The sequence below is a fragment of the Falco punctatus genome (genome assembly GCF_963210335.1).
Source record: "Falco punctatus genome assembly, chromosome: 3".
In the NCBI taxonomy this organism is placed as follows: Eukaryota; Metazoa; Chordata; class Aves; order Falconiformes; family Falconidae; genus Falco; species Falco punctatus.
The window spans coordinates 110,938,979-110,957,491 of NC_137582.1; the positions used below are offsets into that span (position 1 = coordinate 110,938,979).

The window sequence follows — 18,513 nt, forward strand, 5'->3', positions numbered from 1 at the left end:
CTGTTTCTCCACAGAGCCCACACGTGGACACCGCAGTCGTCCCCTGGTCCAGGTATGTCCCTCCCATCTATGCCAGCACGTTGTGGCCATCCCAGGCCTGGTTATATCCCTGGGCCCATGCTGGGACACCAGGCCTGTCCCCAGGCCCAGTTATAGCACCCAGGCCCACGCTGGGACACCAGGGCTGTCCCCAGGCCCAGTTACATCCCCTGGGCCCACACTGGGACACCCACACCGGAGTGTCACGGCCGCCCCTGGGCCCATCCTACAGGCCGCTGCTGTGCCGGGGCAGCTAGGCCGGGTAGCCCACCGCAGCCGCAGCCTCACTGGGCTCAAGGAGCCCAGGGCGCGGGGACCCGAACGGACCCCGGCGCCGCCATCCTTCGGGCCGCGACGTGGCCCTGGAGGACCGCGCGCGGCGGCGCTCCGGCCAGTTTGTCTCTGTGGTGGCGGGGCGGGGTCTACCGCGCGACCGGAAGTGGAGCGATCGCCATGGCAACGCGGCTGTGTTTGCCGGCGGGCGCGGGCGGCCCGGGGCGGCAGGTGAGGGGTGACAGGGTCGGCCTGGGCCCGAGACCGGCTGAGGGACTGGGTTGTGGGGCTGGGGGGTGGCTGTGGGGCCGAGGGGCCGTGCAAATGGGTTATAGGGCCGGGGCCTGGCTAGAGGGGCCGTGCAGTTGGGTTATAGGGCCGGGGCCTGGCCGTGGGGCTGTGGAGTTGGGTTATAGGGCCGGGGCCTGGTTGTGGGGCTGTGGCGTTGCGTTATAGGGCTGGGGCCTGGCCGCGGAGCTGGGTTATAGGGCCGGGGCCTGGTCGTGGGGCTGTGGCATTGCGTTATAGGGCTGGGGCCTGGCCGCGGAGCTGGGTTATAGGGCTGGGGCCTGGCTGTAGGACTAGGCTTAGCTGTGGGGCTGGGGCCAGGCTGTGGCACTGAGGGCTCTTCCGTGCGGCAGGCTAGGGGCTTGGGGTGCCTGCCCTCCCAGGCCCTGGGGTCACCATGTTTGGGGGCACTTGTGGGCACAGCCCTCCATGACTGGAGTTCCCCATCCCAATTGAGGCACCCAAATGTAAAGCACACCATATTTAAAACAACTCCTCATAGTTAACCTCTAATATATACTGTGCTGAAGCAGAGCAGGCCCTTGCTCAGGAGGGTCTCACCATGGCTTTGGACAGGTTGTTTGCTTTGAGGTTTTTGTTTGAACTGGTGGTGTAACTGGTGATACCTGGTAAGTGCTCTGATGCACTTGGGAGTTCCTCTTCAGAGGCTGCTGAACTACAGCTTGTTGCCTTGGTGTTTATTTGTTAGAGGCAGTAAACGAAAGGCGCACACCTTCTCCTTCCCACAAGCTCCTAGGTAACTCTGATGAGTCACTTGGGCAGCGTGTCCCTGTCCGGAGCTCTGCTGGAGGCTTACAGAGGGACAGATCTCTCCCTCCAAGCAGCTCTGTACTGGAGCGGGTCAGGGCACGCCTGTGTGCTGGGACTGGGCCTTGGCTTTGCTTGGTGTTGGCTTGCTGAGCCTTTCCATTTCACGGAAGCAGAGGAGAAATCAAGTGTTAACACATTACTGGCAAAAGGTTGTGGAACAACAGCAGTGGCTGTTCCCTTCTGTTCGTTTGTTTGTTTTGGGGTGATGAACAGGAGGCGAGTCCAACTTTATCATTACTAGAGAATGCCAGGGGCTCAAAGTTGATGTTTTCTTTTTCCTCCTTGATAAATCCTGCTATGCAAACCACAGAAAAAGAAGAGGTGCATGACCCTGTTGCGCTTCTAAAAAATGTTGTTGTAAGGTTGTGGCCCAGTTGTTTGGGCTGTTGGACTCCTTTGTCCTGGTAAAGCACAGGTGGTCTGAGCGCAGCTTAAATTGGGGAACACACAGCAGAACATGACTTCATCTTTAACAGGGGGTTAGTATCAATCTCTGTTAAGCAGCTTTTGGTCACAGGAGAAGTCAGAATGGGTTTCTCTGTATTGAATCAGACTTACTCAATTTCAAAGGTCTTCAGAGCTTTTTAAAAAGTGAAGTGTAGTGAATCTTACCCAAAAGTCTGCAACAGGAACTTGATCTGTCACTGCAGGAACAGCAAAAAGGCCAGATCTGTGCTTTGAAGTCTACTCATCTCCCATTTTCACTGAGTGTCTAGCTTCAGAATAAAATGCTTCTGTTCTTTCCATCAAAAACTTTAAGTTGGGAAGGGCATAACTTCCTGACGCTCTGGGTCAACTTTAAACAATCCCTGACAAAGCCAGCACCTATAAATACACGTATCCCGCCGTCTCTGACTCAGCTGTTACTGAACCGTAGGATTGCTGCCTGCCTGCATGGTGATACACCAGATTTATTGCTATTATTAGCTGACATGCAGCACAGAAGTGGGAGCTGTAGGGAGATTAAGCTCTCTAGAAACTTTCTGGCTGATTCCTGTAACTTTTCCCTCTGCTACCCCATCCACAGGTGCCTTGAGAAGCAATGGCCACAGCGGCTCTCCTGAACTTAGCACCATCTCACTTCTACTTCCCTTCAAGCACGGCAGCTGCTTTCTTGTGGACAAACACCATCGACATGCATGTCACCAGGCCAAAATCTGCCAAGGGACGCACGAGGTCAAGCTTCAATTACTCTCAGAGCATGGAAGCCTGTCCTTGCCGAGTGCCATCTTGCCCGCCACCAGCAGCTCCTCATGAGGTGGTTAACAGCCAGAGAGCATCGTTCACAAAACCAGCATTCCCATCTGGCCATGTGTCTCCTGAGGAAATCCCAGAGCTCCTGCAGCAAATACCTTTGAGGAGCTCCTCTTCCCTGAACAAGTACAGGGTGCTCCCCTCTATCGGCTGGAAAGGTGAAGGGAGTGGCACTGTGGATGCAGTGGCTGAACAGACCAACCAGCTGAAAGTGAACAGGGAGCTGGAGGACACTCCGAAAATCAAAACTCTTTCTGGGGAAGAAGGATCTGCCAGCATATTGCCAGAAAGCGATGTCCCCGCTGAAGAGAGCTCACAGGTGCAGTGTCCCCCCAAGAAACTGGGAATGCAACTGAGGCAGGAGAGCCCTTCGATGTTGACTGTAAATTTGAAAGAGCCTCTGAAAGAAGAGTCGCACTTGCTGCTCGCTATTCGATCTCCCTCTGGTCAGAGATTTGAACACCATTTCAAGCCCACTGACAGTCTCCAGACGGTCCTTGCTGTGGCAGAACAGAAGATGTCAGCCAAATACAAACGCTGCAGTGTTGAAACGATGGAGGTGCCTCGAAGGAGTTTCCCTGACCTTACGAGGTCCCTCCATGAATGTGGGATTCTCCACAAGTCCGTGCTGTGCATCTGCCCAAAAGAGCAGCACGATGCAGGTCTTTAGGTGCACAGAGATGCCGCTGTGGGTCTTTCTGCTGAGTGGGATGCATTACTTCTTTCGAAAAACTGAGCCTGGTGTTTTCTGGGCCTACTTCATCTTGCCATCTTCCAAAAATTCCCCTTGAAGCACACTTGTGTAAACATGTTGAAACAATATTTCGAGTGTATATACCTGCTACATAAGTAGCATCTTGTTTCATGTGTGCCATCACAAATTGCGTCCTGAGCACCACCAACCTTTGGCCTTCTGGGTTTCTTGAAAGTGCTGATGATGTTCTTTGAAGACTGAAGTTTCTGAGACCTCTCCCCATGTCCTTTTCTATTATGGTGGGAAGGTGCCACTTCCCAGAGTGGATCTGCGTGCAGAGGCACTTATTTGGGAAGGTAAAAACAAAACTGTGTTATTCTGGAGCACCATCTTCACCCTAAACATCTTCTTGAGTGTGACCGAAAAGGAGATCAAACCCCAAACCCATCTGGAAATAACAGTAATTACACATTAAGGGATTAATGTGAAGTATTAAATTGCCAGACCGATGGTAATACACCTGTGAGGGCTCAGCTCTTTCTGGATAACCTCAGTGCAGCTTTTAAGAGTGACTACATCACCTTTTTAAGAACAGCTAGTCATTATTTTGGCTGTATTGGTGAGCAGCAGGATTTTCTACTTAGTTTTCCTTCTCTCATTCAACTTATGCTCCATAGGTAAGAATAGATGGATAGTTAAGATGGGATGTTACGTAATACTTCCATTTAACACCTTTACACTGAAATGAGTGAGTCCAAGCAAGCAAGGGGCTGCTTTGAGAAATTTTAAATAAAAATACATTAATTAGATTTGACTGAGGAATTGGCTTATGCAGTAGACTGTGTTTTACTATGCTACCATCAAAAAAGGCTGATAGGGTAACCTGACGGGTTTAGATAAACACAGTGCTAAAAAAAATACCTAAGTTTCTAATGGAAATACATATGGTCAAAGGCAGTATTTCAATCTACTAAAAAAAACGGATAGCTTGCTACACAGATAAGCTAGCTGTAATATTCGGAGGTAAACCTGACTTTTTTTTTTTTTTTAACCGCAGCGTAACTGGAGCAGCAGTAGAAAGCTGATGCTGGGGTTGACCAGGAGTATAGTGGCTCATTCTAAAGCCAAGCGTTTGGGGTCCAGTGGCTTTATGAAAATGGTACCTGATGGAACAGCATTGCCTGCTACTGTGGGCGATGGTAACTGCGCTGTGGCAATCCCCATGTTCAGGGAGATCAGGATATCCGAACATGTGGGGGCTTTTAATCAAACCTCAGTGTGGAGCAAAGCATTTCATGTTTTGAGAGCAGGAACCATTTTCTGTGTTTCATTTGGCGTTAGGTGGTTAATTCCCTTATTATGATTTTGTGTATACTGTATTCCTTCTCCATTTCAGAGTGTTTTCATACTGTGTGGTAGTGTAATCAATAAAACCTTTCAGGCTGAAACCTGAACTTGGAATGGTTTATGTGAACAGGAGGTTTAGCCATCACATATTCTCTTAAACAAGAAATGCCGTTAACTTGATGGCAAATACCTCAGGGACCATCCCAATCAGACTTTGGGACGGTCAGCTGCCATTCACGCCACCTTGCAAGTGCCTTCCTGGAGTTTTTATCTCTGTCCTCTATTAAATACAAGATTGCAGCATGAAAGAAGCACTTTGGATCAGTGACTGCCTACTGCTAACAACAGAGACAGGGCAACCACCATGCAGGCTTGAGAGTGTACAGGGCTGATGTTCTTACTCTTCTGCTCTTGGTTAAAACAACTTGGATCACAGTGGACAGCACTTCTTGTGCTAGGGGATATTCCTCCTGAATATCTCCATCTAAGATGAAGCTGAATGAGTTTGGTCCTCTAACCAACTTACCCCAGGCTACAGCGTCTCCCAAGAGGTGCATTTTAATTATTCCCTTTTCTAAAAACCCCATCAGGCAAGTGCAGAGCAGGGAAAACACCTCTCTTCTCCCTGCATTGTCCTTCCCATCCCTTCAAAAGTCATCTGGGCATGCAGGAGATGATGTTTAGCAGCAACGCTGCCAAGTCCAGCACAAGAAGGAAAAGAACAGTATTTATGTCACCTCATTTATTGTGTGGTATCATTTAATGAGCCTCCTCCTGGGAAGTTTTTAAAAATTTCAGCATTAAATCAGATGAAGTTCAGTCTGTCACAGGATGCTTTGAGAAGGTCATAAATAGAAAAAAACACCAGGACTCCCAGCTGAGAACGTCCTTACCTAAGGCTTTTAAACAACAACAAAGTATTCAAGCAAGAAATTAGCCAAGGCATTGTTCAGTATGTGTTCTTTATTCCAATTAAAAGTACATTAGAAACAGCACACAGGACCAGCAGCAGCTTTCATGACAATTCAACCCAATACTCTGCTGTCACGAGGTCATTCAACTGTACTATTAAAGTAGGTGATTGAAACAAGTCTTCCACTCGACACGCAAGCACTCACTCACCTGCCACTTTAAATAGGTTTCCAACGGAATAAAAATAGATACACCCCAGAATACAAAAAGTTTAATTTTAACAGTTGTTTTTTTTTTTTTTTTCACTAAAGCCTTTATACAAATTGATAAAAGGGTGCACAATTTCCTAAAATTTTAGGTACATTTTAAATGAGCCTTTTTTTACTTGGTAAAAGGATCCATGTTCCTGTCTTTGAACAGAATATGATGGCCAAAATTGCAAAGAAAAAAATTCCTAGTTAAATTTACAATTTATACATTTGTTTTGAAGTGATTCCTGCATCGAATAGCAGGCCAATGGCTGCTCACGCACGTCCCATTTTTCCCCAAAATGTGCACCCTACGTTCTAGTTCAGGAGCTTCCTTCTCCTGGAAACCGGGCTGGGGGAACAACCCACAGGCTTTCAGCTGCGCGCACGAGAATGGTCCCAACCGAACTAAAAGCCCGAGCACAGAAGTTGCAAATCATTCCTTCACCGGCAAGGATCACCCTGGGGCGAGGGACTGATGACCTGTTTTGCACTACGAGCACAATGAAAGTGGAGCGCTTCCCGTCTGCAGTTTGGCTGAGCAATTTAACTCAAAACTCTTGATACTGAAACATACTGTAATAGGTAAATTTGGTGTTCAAAAAGTCTTTTCTTTTGGTCAATACAAGCTACCATGATTTTTTTTTTTATTCCTATTACTGATTGATGAAGCCCGGCAGTTCTGGATGTCATTCATGCAGAGCTTCACAGCAGCATCTTAGAACTGGCACCACCTGCCTTAAGGTGACTGACCCCCACTCCAACAGTCATTAGCATTTTATGGAGGTGAATTTATTCAGAAACTTAATTAGTACAGTTCCCTTCATACTGCCCCTCCCTCCCCACCCCACCCACCTACACCTTGGTGAGGTTACACACTTCAGATGAACTTCTAGAGTACATACTTAAGCACTGTCACCACTGCACTGCTTTACGCATAGTGGCCTTTATAACAAATCGAGGACAAATTAAAAGAAAATACTGCCCAGCAAAAGCAACACGGCACCTGTGTTTGCAAGTATGAGCTACTGGAGACATCCTTAGGACAACTTACGTAAGGAAAAGCAAGGCAAATCCATCAGGAAGCCAGAAATGAGTCTGGAAGAGCTCAGGGGAGCGCCAAAAAGAATGACATCCTATTTTGTACAAGTTGAGTATTTAGCCAAAAACCAGCTGCCTTGTTTGGTTTTCTGTGGTTTGTTTTTTTTTTTTCTCCTTTACTTATGTCCATTATATATTCAGCTGTTGAATTTTAACTGATCAGGTTAATGCTGAACTTAATTTCAAATTACAGGCAATAAAGCTTTCTCCTTGGTTGTTTTTTTTTTTTTTTAAATTTGTTTTCAATAATTACATATTGCCCATTGTTTTGGCAAGTGTATTTCTTAGAATTCAAAAGATCATCCCGTTTTAAGGCTAAACTAAGAAATGTTAAAAGCTTCTGTAAACATTTCCTCTTCCTCCCCATAGTTGCACAATTTGAAGTCCAACTGCAATTTTTAAAATGAGGTAATTTTTGTGTACTCATATCTTAAGAGAGTCCTTTGCGGGACTAGCTGAGAGGCATGCCAATCTGAACGCTGATCCAATTGTAGTGGGAGAGCTTCCACAGCAGGGTACACACCAGTTCCAGCAGCTGTACTTCAGTTAGTTATCTTCTCAATTTCATCCAAGTCATCAGTATCCAATTTGTTTATCTTTTTGTCTGGAAAAGATAAGTCAGTCAGATTTCGTAACACAGAGCAGAGAAGGGAAAGCTGCTTTCTTCAGCTGGTCTCAGGGAGTTTGGGTTTATCTGTGAAATGTTCAGTCAGGTTTTAAAACTACCATGTAAAACTTTCATCAAAGCCCCATCTGGGTACTCAAATGTTACCAATCTCTGGAACATGCATTTTAAGGACTATCAGGTAGACAGCAAGCAGACGACTTATTTCTGCTCCCATCATCTGTAGCAGTTCACAATCCTAAGTGACATGACGCAAAATGCAGCTGATGTGCTCTTCTGCAGTTGGTTTAAGGCTCAACAAATACCCATTAGGTCTGCTCAGTACACAGCTAGTCAAAATTCTGCAGAAATAACATCTAATTTTAGAGAAAGAAGAAAGTCTGAGGGTACATACTGAAATGTTCCTGGATTCTGTTGAGAATATTCATGCTGTGCTTGCTGTCCACCATGTTAATAGCCAGTCCTCGCTTGCCAAAGCGACCTGTGCGTCCGATCCGGTGCAGGTAAGTCTCATTATCTGGATTTCCATCTTTATCCACAGGAAGGTCAAAATTGATAACAACAGAGACCTGCTCTACATCAATCCCTGATAAAAAGAAAGCATCAGATGACACATTTGGGGCAGGAACAGCCCCCTCTAGCCTGACCTGTGTGCAGCTGGCTCACCAAAGCCAGGTTACCAGCAGCAGCACTTCCAACAGCTTTCCAAGAGCTGCCCTGTGGCTGCCTCCACATTGAGTCAAGAGTTAAAAGCCAGTCTCAAGCTCTGAAATGGATCTTTTCCACAATATTCTTACAGGGTACTTTGAAATAAAAACTATCTAGCTGTTACACCAGAGAATCCCACTGAAACAGCTAACGGAAAAGCAGTTGGGAGATGCTTTAACTTTGAAATTTTGGAAACTCTCCTCCTCCCTGAAGCTGTAAAGGCCTCTTGGTGTTTGGTTGTTTTTTTTTTGTCCCCAAGTACTATATTGTCTTAACTGTTCTAAGATGTCAAATTGCAACACAAATTCCTGCTGGAGTTTGCTATGTTTCAGATTTCTGTATTTCAGCACATGTTTACTTTAAACACTGAGGGTCAGCAGTACAAGCCAGGCTTGGTGCCAGAGGCATAAAATTCTCATGGGATGGACTTTTTCATCTCAAGCTGCGGGATGCCTGCAAGGAGTCCTGTGTTTGCCGACAGGCATCTTTATATGCAAGGACACAGTCAGCATCCCAGGAGTCCTGGAATTACTTTAAGGACTAATTTGTCCAGACTGGAACACTTGAGATGCAAATTCTTTCTGCAAGCTGGCCAGCAGTATGTTATCTTAGGAACTGCTGCTTCTGCCCCTCTCTGGCGCAGCTCTGCCATGCCCTACCTCTGGCACAGACGTTTGTGGTCACCAGCACCTTTTCCTTGCCCTCTCGGAAACGCTCTATCACCGCAGCTCTCTGTTCCACCATCATTTCCCCACTGAGCAATGCCACCTGATGGCCTTCCTTCGAGAGCTCTGCTGCCAGCCAGCCGGCTGTCTTCCGAGTCTGAAACACAAAGTAAGGCCCGGCTTTGGGAGAAGTTTAAATGCTGTAAAGCAGAAACAAACCTCTCTGGGGTTGACTGGAAGCTCCGTGGGTGCTCAGTTTTTACATCTCCCAAGTGCTGTGCCCACCCCCTCCCCATTACAAACTGTGCTCCCAGCTCTCACACCACAAATAAGAAAATGTGCATCTGCCACCACAGGAACACTGTTTAAGAAAAGCACCCCTTTGTGCTTTGCTCCCAAGCTTTCACTCTATGAGGGAGTCTTGCGTTACATGTGTACGCTAAAAACTCACGAGCATTGCCAAGAAAACAAAACTACTCAGCTTGGAAAATGGCAGGGTTAGAGCTGAATGTAGTTGTGAAATCCCACAGAGGCTCTACGCAGTCTTGAATTAAACAGTTTCCAATTTTGATAGTTTTTTGAGCTCTGATTATGTCTGATACTTGAGACACGCTAAAAGCAGACTGCTGCAGCAGACTCCAAATACAGGTTTTCTCCTGCCTGAGCAAGCTTTACATGGCTGTTCTGGTGTGTCAGGACTGTTCTTTTTTTCTAAGAGTTATTACAGTGGCTTCCAGAAAAAAAAGAAAAAAAAAAAAAAAAAGTCTCAGTATGATTCACAGGGAGAGCCCAGAGCTATATCGCCAATTACCCGAGGGAAATGGAGTCCCAGGAAAAGCTATGTATCGGCCACAGAACTACAGGTCTTCCCCATCCCTCAATTCTGCTCTATTTTCATCCATTTTCCAGCCTCACTTTTTTTTTTTTTTTAAGTAGATCCGAGTAATACTTTGTTTTGGAAAACCGTGCATTACTTGATCTTTGCCTCAGAGGACTTCAAGAATAAAAATGACTATTGTGCTCTCCTGGACGGACAAACCCAGAGAAACAAACTAGCTAGGGCTATCACAGCTTGCAAGATTTCACTCCAAGAAGGAGCCAGAAAAGCCAAAGAAAAGGGCCGTTCATGTTCTCAGTTTGTTTCTGACAAGCGTGCCTGGCCAGGTTTTTAGCACTAGCAGACACTAATAGGGTTGTTGGGACTAACGTTCCCCGAAAGGACTCACGTGGCAGAAAATCATGGCCTGGGCAATGGTGATAGCACCATAGATATTACAAAGAGCCTGGAACTTCTCATCTCTGTTATTGCACAGAACGTAATACTGCTTAATAGTGTCCAGTGTCTCCTCCTCTCGTTTCAGTTTGATAATGTTTGGGTCAGGAACAACTTTTTGAGCAAACTTCCAGACAGAATCCTCAAAAGTGGCTGAAAACAGCAGCATCTGGCAGTCCCTGGGGAGCATTCTGCAAGAGAGAGAGCAAAATGGGCAGGGTTCCCATGCAACACTGTCACCCCCCTGATATCCTGATGGGATTAACGCTGCAGGCAAAGCAGAACAATGACCTCAGAACCATTTATTTCAGTGGCTGGGAAGACGCTAATCTCACCAATGCCTGATCGTTCCCTCATGGACCAGTGGCATCCAGACTTGCATTCTTAAAAATTAATAAACCCTGCTTGAGGGACAGGCTTTTTATTCTGTAAGAAAATGAAACTACTTGTCATCCCCTGACATTCTGCCTCTATTAACCATCTGGATTAGAGCTAAATATATCATTTTAATCTTGTTGCTTTATCGGTGAAGACACCGGTCAAGAATCTAGCCCTGCTGTCCCTGTGTTACAAAATAGCTACAATCGAAAGAAACAAGTATCACCTCAGGCAACGCACACCAAGGCCTTACCTCTGAATGCGGATGCTCTGGTCCTGATGGCCCTGGGTTGCTATCATCACATCAGCCTCATCCAAGACGAACACTTTGATTTTCTTGGGATCTATGAATTTCAGTTTGGAACACCAGTCCAGCACAGTGCCGGGTGTACCGATTACGATCTGCTCAGAGATCTTCTGACCTCTCTCCACTGCCGAGACAGAAAGGAGGTCTTTTGTAAGATGGCTGTTTCAGACAGCAAAACGCTCTGCCCCTCTCCAAGCTAGCCTATTTCACCATCCCACTGCTCTATTGTTTGTCTGTTGTGTTGCACCCAAGGAAGATCATTTTCTCATTCACAGTCTGTTAGTAGTGTTTCACCTTACTCACATTTATTGCCTCGGACAGCATATGCAAGTTTCAGCTCCGGATAAAACTTTCCCATCTGTTCAATCACTTTTCCCGTTTGAAGTGCCAGCTCGTATGTTGGGGAAAGGCACAAACACTGGAGGGACAGAATGACAACGCGTTTGAGATTATCAACATCCTGGGCAACACCGTCACACTTGCTTTCTAAAATCCTTACTGACGTTTTCCTGGAGACGAACATGCGAGCAGCAGAACAGTTTCTGAAAGCCCAACAGCTCTGCATCCTGAAACTAGGGGAATGAGTTGAATCGATGCAGTCGCTGAGCTACCAGCTTTCTGTGTTCAATTCTGCTCCTCAGAATCGAGAGCGCAGATACTCTGCTGGGGGACATATATGGACAGTAGTAACAAGGAACCTAACACCTAGAGATAAGAACAGCATTTTTTAAGTAAAGAACTCTAGCCTTGGTAAAGCTGCTCAACTATCTCATAAGGAAAATGGGTTGAAAAAGCCCCTTTCCTGGCACCGTCTGCTCTACTGCCACAGATATCTTCCATTCCATCCCAAATTCCACTACCTTAACCCCCTCCAGCCTGCAATATTTCTCCGATTTAACTTCTCCCAGAATGACATCCCCCTGACGTAACTCCTCACAGACCAATGGCATCCTGAGTTATGCAAGGGAGGGACTGATAGGAAGAAGTTGTGAGCAAAATCCACGTCTTCTGCATTAAACATTTCGATACATCCCCAAATCACCAGCCCCTGATAAGCAGTTTACAGAAACAGAGTATCAAAGGTCCCAAGAGAAGCCCAGCCTCTTCACTAGGCGGCACTGCACCACCCCAACCCCCCCCGAAATGGCCACATCCCGGAAACTTTACCTGTGGATACTTGTTCCCAGGTTCAACGCGACTGAGCATGGCCAGGACAAAGGCAGCTGTCTTGCCAGTACCGGACTGAGATTGTGCAATCAAGTTCTGTGGGCTGCAAAACATCCAACAGATACGAGCTCAACCAGATGAACCGGACAACATATTCATGGGGTTGAATGATAAAGAAAATGCAGCGAGTGGCTTTTTAGTACCTTTTAGATTTACCACTGCTCTGGACCGGTGCCTAATTTGACCAGCTATGCTCCACGGGGCAGAAGTTAGCTTCTGCCCTCTACCAACTCTCTTTCAGCACTACTTGATTATTTCCTTGATGAATGAAAACTGTGATTAACTGTCAGTACTTTTCCATTTCAAACATCTCCCCCTAGTGTCTCAATACTTCAGACATTTCAGCTCAGGGGCACAGAGAAGAAAACCAGCTGTGCAGGCAATGCACCATCTCAACTACTCCCACCCACCCAGGATTTCTGGAGCTACGTTCCATAGCGGCCTCATTATTACGCCCCTACACTGACTACAAAAACTGGACTGACCTCGGCTGAGCACCTCAGCACTGCACGTTCAGTACCAGCCCTAGGAAAAGGACAAATCCAGGGCTGCTGTCACATAGCTTGTGACCACAGAAACACCGTGGCATGGGAACCCTTTCACCACAGCCCGGACAGCTTCCCCATCACTATCATCCCACCCAGAGTTCAGTAATAGTACATTAAATCTGTCAAACCCTTCCTATACTGGAAGAGAGTAGAAAGTATGTGTACATACGGTTCAGCAAGCATCATGGGCAGGGCATTCTCCTGTATCTTAGATGGTCTGTTGAAGCCCATGGCATAGACTCCTTGCAGGAGCTGTGGTTTCCTGAAAACACAGGAGTTTAAAGTACATTTGGTTTTCATTTGTGTACAAAAAGGTGAGAAAAAACCTGGCACCCAGACCCAGAGCTGCTCCTTTCTGTGTACCCACTACAGTCGCACCAGTGAGGTGACTGTGATCAGTGCCTGGAAGCTACAGCTAGTGACAGCAGAAAGTCTGGAAAGAAAGCTTTGCAAAACCCCCTTGATTTAGTAAGTCAGCCTGCATGCCTGCCTTTCATGGAAAACCTTGGGTCACAGCTCTAAGGCTAGCGCTGGGCTTCTCTTTCTAAAGCAGCTTTTCAGACAATCCTGGGAAACCCAGAGCAGAAAGTATTAATCCTGTCCTTTAGGCCAATCCCTTTTCCTCAGCCATGCCTAATCTCGGCACCAAAATTATCACTCCTTGAAGACTCAAATACGGGACTAAGCGACCTCGGTACAGGCAGAACAGAATGAAGCATAACGTCATGAAATTGTTGCAAGGACTTCAGGAAGTCGCAGTGGATTCTGTAAGACAAACTGACATCTTCACACCAGAGTGATACTGGTGTAGCACACAAAACGGGTAAAGGACTGGGTAAGCGTAGTTCACCATGACTGCACCTAGTGATCCATAGGTATAACCCAGCACTCAGACCTCAGCGTGTACTGACACTGCTAGTCAAATGCTCACCAACTGCTTTTTCTCGAGGGAGCTTTCTAGTCTCAGCAGACACTTGTGTAGACAAGGAGATCCAACAACCACCTAAAATCGAGGTTATGGTGCTAGTGAACTCTTAGCTGATGACCTCCAAGTGCTTACTGGAGTGCTGTTAGCGGTGCTCAGGAGTAAGGGCTTTCCTTTCAAAGCAGGTTACAGATTTCCTGCCCACCATTTCCCGCTGTTAAGAACTTCCTATTCAGCACAAGCATGCTTTTAAAAAATCGTGTATTACTTTCAGATGATGGCTGGAACAAAAGCTCTTTGAAAATGTAACCTTGTACTACTCAGTAGCAAGGACGTACAAAGCCCAACTCTGCAACAGTTGCCAAGGATACGCCAAGTCATAACAAAATGAAGACTCAATTAGTCTGACTGCCCCCATCATTAATTCACTTGGATTGTTTAGCTTTTGAAAGATGGGAATTAGTCTAACAGGCACTACAGGACCTTAGCTTTTTTTGTAGACGTTCAACCACTAACATTAACAAAACGAAATGACATCCTGACATTTCACAGTGAGAAGTCTCATCGGCTCCGATTTCCCCGTGGAGCTTGCAAAAGAGCAACGAAACCAAGATCATCAATATAACCAACAACAATCTCAACAGGACAGCCTCTTTAGCACATTAAAAAAAAATATAAATCCATCATGCCTTAAGTCCAGCTATCGTTGTTTGAAAGCTCCACCAGTAAAGGTCTTCAATAGCAAGGGTCAGAAAATACTAATGCTAGTAGTCTCTCCAGTACATAAATCCAGTATTGCTGGCAGAGAAAAGACAAGCTTTTCCCTTTGTGCTGTTCAGTGCTGCTGCTGGGCCTTCACAAATAACCATCAAGAACAGAAGATGGTTGTGTTCATTACTTCTGCCAATAAACCAAATCTTGTATTTTCCAAAACACTGCAGTGCTGCCAAACACCTGCTCCGAGCATCCCTGCATTTGCTGGAGAACTGGGGGCAAAATAACAATGCCTTCAACACGGAAAAGGTCTCACTTTGCAATTCACATAACCCCGGTGACAGCGGCCATGGAAGGACAGCCCTCTGTCCTCTGTTCACCTCATCCAGCTTACCACACGCAAACTCCACTGTGCACTTGAAGGAAATTTGATGAAAACCATACATTAAATTCAGAATAGTGTTGCTAGAGCTGATTATAGAAAGCAATGCTAGCTCTACACAGAGCAGGAATTAAAATGAGCTTGTTTCAGATGGAAGCCTTCACAAGGTACCAAGAGAAAACAGTTCTCTTTGCATTTAAATAATACAATAAATCATATGCTAATTTATAAATGACAAATTCACAGTAACTTGAAACAGAAACACATGCACTTTTAAGCGGTATTTCCTATGCAGCCAGGGAATCTATCAGGACATGAGGGGAGGCTCCCGACTATCTGATTGGCTCCAAACTCACGTCTGCTCTTGCAGTTTCACCAAAAGTGAGTCAACGCTGCGCCCCATGAGTTCAAGAACGAGACTTCCTACAACCGAGTGGGCCAAACAATACACTAAAAATACAGCCATCAGGGAGCCTGTTCAGTACGTCTGTTCCCAGGTTCTAAGAGCTCAACGCAGATAAGTCTCTGACCCGTCCCAGCGTTACCCTTCTAGCAGCTTTGAGCTGATGGGCACTTACAGACGCAGCTCCTCAAAAGACTTGACGGAGTAGAGAGGCGATGTGGGATCCCTCTGCAGCACCTCCACTTGATTTGTTGTGTCAACCAAGTTACTGCGGATTAGCTTGTTCAGCAAGGACTGGGCAGCTCTGTCCTCTGTTGATAAAGCAGGTAGAAAAAATAAATCACTTTTTTTGTGGGAGCATGTTGTTCCCACTGAAACGCTGCATTACCGAGCCAGTTAAAAAGGACAAGATGCATCCAAACACTGGAAGTCTCTATTACAGAGCAATGTCATAAAAGAGCCCAAACTTCCTGAATAATGGGACATCTATCAAGACATCCCAGAGATACACATTTAATATCCAGGAAGATAAACCAAAGCAAGCACTGTTTTAAGGGGGACCTTAACAGATACAGAACTCTGCTTACTTAAGATAATATAGCTTAGCATCTAACTGGAAGGCAGGACAGGGTTAAAAGCCTCCTAAAGCCTCAGTATTATCTGACATGTGGGCAGACACCTTTCAGGGTGTTTTTTTCTTTCTACGGGAAGTTTGAGGACAAACAGTACTTCGAAAGATTCCAGGGCTGAAACACAGCAAGGGCTGAGGATAAGTGAGATCAAAACAGAAGGTTAAACTGCTGCACTTTGAGGTTCTGCTAACAAATCTGTTTTCTAAAGCCACCTTCTGAAATATTTAGAGCTGATACCCACCTCTTAACAGCCATTTCATAAATGCAACATGTTGGTTGCTACAGCAATTCCAGCTCCAGGTTATCCAACTCCTCCTGTATCCAGTCCTGCCTTTGAGGATACTGCTATCCCCTTATTTCTCTCCACTCTAATCCAGGAGTCTCCCAAGTTATTACAGGACCCAATGGCTTTAAAAGTATTATGGAGGAAGGACATGTCTTACAATTAAGTCCTTGGGGCAGGATACAAGATCATCCATCCTGAGACATAAGGCAGACTTACTTTAAGTATAAATGAAACGTATTTCTTTTCAACATTCCTTGCCAAAGCATCTTTCAAGAAAGCACTTACCCTTCTCCTCATCCTCCGTCTTCTCTATGTTGTCATCTGCCTTGACAACGGTACCTAAATTAAAACAGTTTTGGGGCACATGTGAGGTCAGGCCTCAGAGACAGCCCACACCCGCAAAGATTTACATTTTGAATATTGTGGAGAAAAGCTCCAACAGCTGATTTTCCTGACAAGAACAGCCCTGAGAACAGCCCTGCTCTATCATTGTGCAGAAGAAACCCAAGTTACTCGCTCTCTATGGCCAAACTGAATTTTATCCACCGTACCTACAGATTTTACCCACACAGCTCCTTGAATACAGCAAACCATGATCAAAAAAAGCTAGCCTAGCAGAACAAGCACAAGAGCCAGATATTTACCCTACACTACTGTTAAATCTTAACTTTATGTTTCCCTCTTCTGGAGTTTCTTTACTAACTGGGAATTTACTGTGGCAGCAGCACTCCAAACCCAGTGGAAAAACATGCCCTTGCTAAAGACCATCTGAGCAGCTGTAACTCACCATTGGCATCTGGTTTGGTTTTTTCCTCCTTCAGGTGTAAATTGCTCAACTACAAGTGAGGAAAAACACAAAATCAGTCATTCTGAAGCTACCTACATTTTACTACTGGCCAGGAAAACCTGAACTTCAATCAAGGCTTCCAGATTCACCTCCGGCTAAAACTATTGCACAGGCCCCACCAAAAACACATGCTCGAAGGCAAATGAGATGAAGTTAGCAAGACGGGCTCTATTTCAAGAGGTTTAAGACAAACACAACTTTTTCTAAGCTGTAACAACGACATGGGGGAAGAGGGTTGTTTTCTGTCCCTGCACCTCTGCTCCCCCATAGCTCTACTGATGGTAAATAGGGGAAAAATCATATTCCTGGCCGGAATGTGGAGCAGAGTGCAGGGCTGGGTGGCATAAGCCACCCCAGGACGAGTCCCGCTCATGGGGGGGTTGTTTTCCCACCAGGAATGTGACAGGGAGAGAAGCCCCATCCCACAGGTCCAGGGTCTCAGTTAACGCTCTCTCCACGCTAAAGTGCGGCACTTGAGCAGCTCAGAAAAGTTAAAAAAAAAAAAAACTAACAACAAAAAAAAACAAAACTACCCCAACACCTCAAACAAATTTAGATCTTGTAATTAAAAAAAAAAAATAGAGAAAAAGGGGGTTTTTGGCCCCTGGAAGCCAGCTTGCAGGCTGGGTGAGGGTGCTGCTGATAGGGCTGTGTCTGGATGCAGGGGGAGGCCAGGGGCCTCCCTGCCCTTTTGACACTCGAGAAAGGAGAAGGAAATTTAATAAAATCAAACAAAGAAAAGGGATTTTTTTGCTCCCGAAGGAAGACCCCAGCCACCTCCCCCCACCCCCCCCCGAGGCGGTGCTGCTGGCAGGGCCCCACTACGGAGGGGAAGGACAGGGGCCTCCCTGCTCTTTTAATACTCAAAACATGAAAGGAGACATCAAAAAATTAACAAAAAACCAAAAAACAAAAGGCAGAAAAGAGGGGGTTTTGCTCCCCAAGGAAGACCCTAGGCACGGCCCCCCCCCCCCCCCAGGCGGTGCCGCCGGCCGGGCCCCGCCGCGAAGGACAGGAAGGGGCCTCCCTGCCCCACTGATGCGCCAGAAAAACATAAAAAATGGGGAGAAAAGGGTTGTCCGGCGCCGGCTGCTTCCCGTGAGGCGGAGGCGGCGGCCCCCGGCCCCGCTCCCCCCAGGCGCCCCCCGGCCCGGCTCCGGCCGCCCCCCGGCCCCCACTCACCGACTCGGCCGCCGCCTCCTGCTCGTCCACGGCCAGGGCCCAGGAGTCGGTGGCCATGTCCGGGCCGGGGGCGCTGGCGCCGGGCTCGCCGTGATCAGCCGCAATGGCGCCGGGCAGGGGAAGGGCGCCTGCGCCGGCCCCGCCACCGCCTCCCGCAGCCCCGGACCCGGCGGCAACCGCGGCCGCGGCGGCGCGTTCCGGGAGCGGCGCGTTCCGGGCCCGCCCGGGGGCTGTGCTGGGGGGGGGCGGGGCTGGCCCGGGCGGGGGCCTGGCCTCGGTGCGCTGTGGGGCTGGGGTCAGGCTGTGCCCTCTGTAGTGTGGGGCTGGGGTCCAGGTCCCCCTCTGTGGTGTGGGGCTGGGGTCTGGCTGTGCCTTGTGTGATGTGGGGCATGGCCTCGGTGTGGTGTGGGGCTGGGGTCAGGCT

The 18,513-nt window shown here is 47.2% G+C and overlaps 2 protein-coding genes across 3 annotated transcripts; one reads left to right on the plus strand and one right to left on the minus strand.

Annotated features, from left to right (window-relative positions):
* Positions 1 to 103: 103 nt before the first annotated feature.
* Positions 104 to 6,765, plus strand: UBXN10 (UBX domain protein 10). Its single transcript, XM_080379324.1, has 2 exons — positions 104 to 543; positions 2,459 to 6,765. Exon 2 carries the CDS (start codon positions 2,474 to 2,476, stop codon positions 3,353 to 3,355), a length of 882 nt encoding a protein of 293 aa, XP_080235450.1. The 5' UTR covers positions 104 to 543; positions 2,459 to 2,473; the 3' UTR covers positions 3,356 to 6,765.
* Positions 5,670 to 18,266, minus strand: LOC308060496 (ATP-dependent RNA helicase DDX19B). Of its 2 annotated transcripts, none has more exons than XM_080379313.1 (12): positions 18,090 to 18,266; positions 16,848 to 16,896; positions 16,346 to 16,399; positions 15,318 to 15,453; positions 12,888 to 12,980; positions 12,111 to 12,213; positions 11,247 to 11,361; positions 10,890 to 11,067; positions 10,212 to 10,449; positions 8,980 to 9,142; positions 8,007 to 8,198; positions 5,670 to 7,591 (listed from the first exon to the last, which is right to left on the minus strand). In XM_080379313.1, the coding sequence occupies exons 1-12, from the start codon at positions 18,144 to 18,146 to the stop codon at positions 7,530 to 7,532; spliced, it is 1,440 nt and encodes a 479-aa protein (XP_080235439.1). In that variant the 5' UTR covers positions 18,147 to 18,266; the 3' UTR covers positions 5,670 to 7,529. The 2 variants fall into 2 exon arrangements, with proteins under 2 accessions (XP_080235439.1, XP_080235440.1); XM_080379314.1 differs by lacking the exon at positions 18,090 to 18,266 and adding an exon at positions 16,016 to 16,254.
* Positions 18,267 to 18,513: the final 247 nt, after the last annotated feature.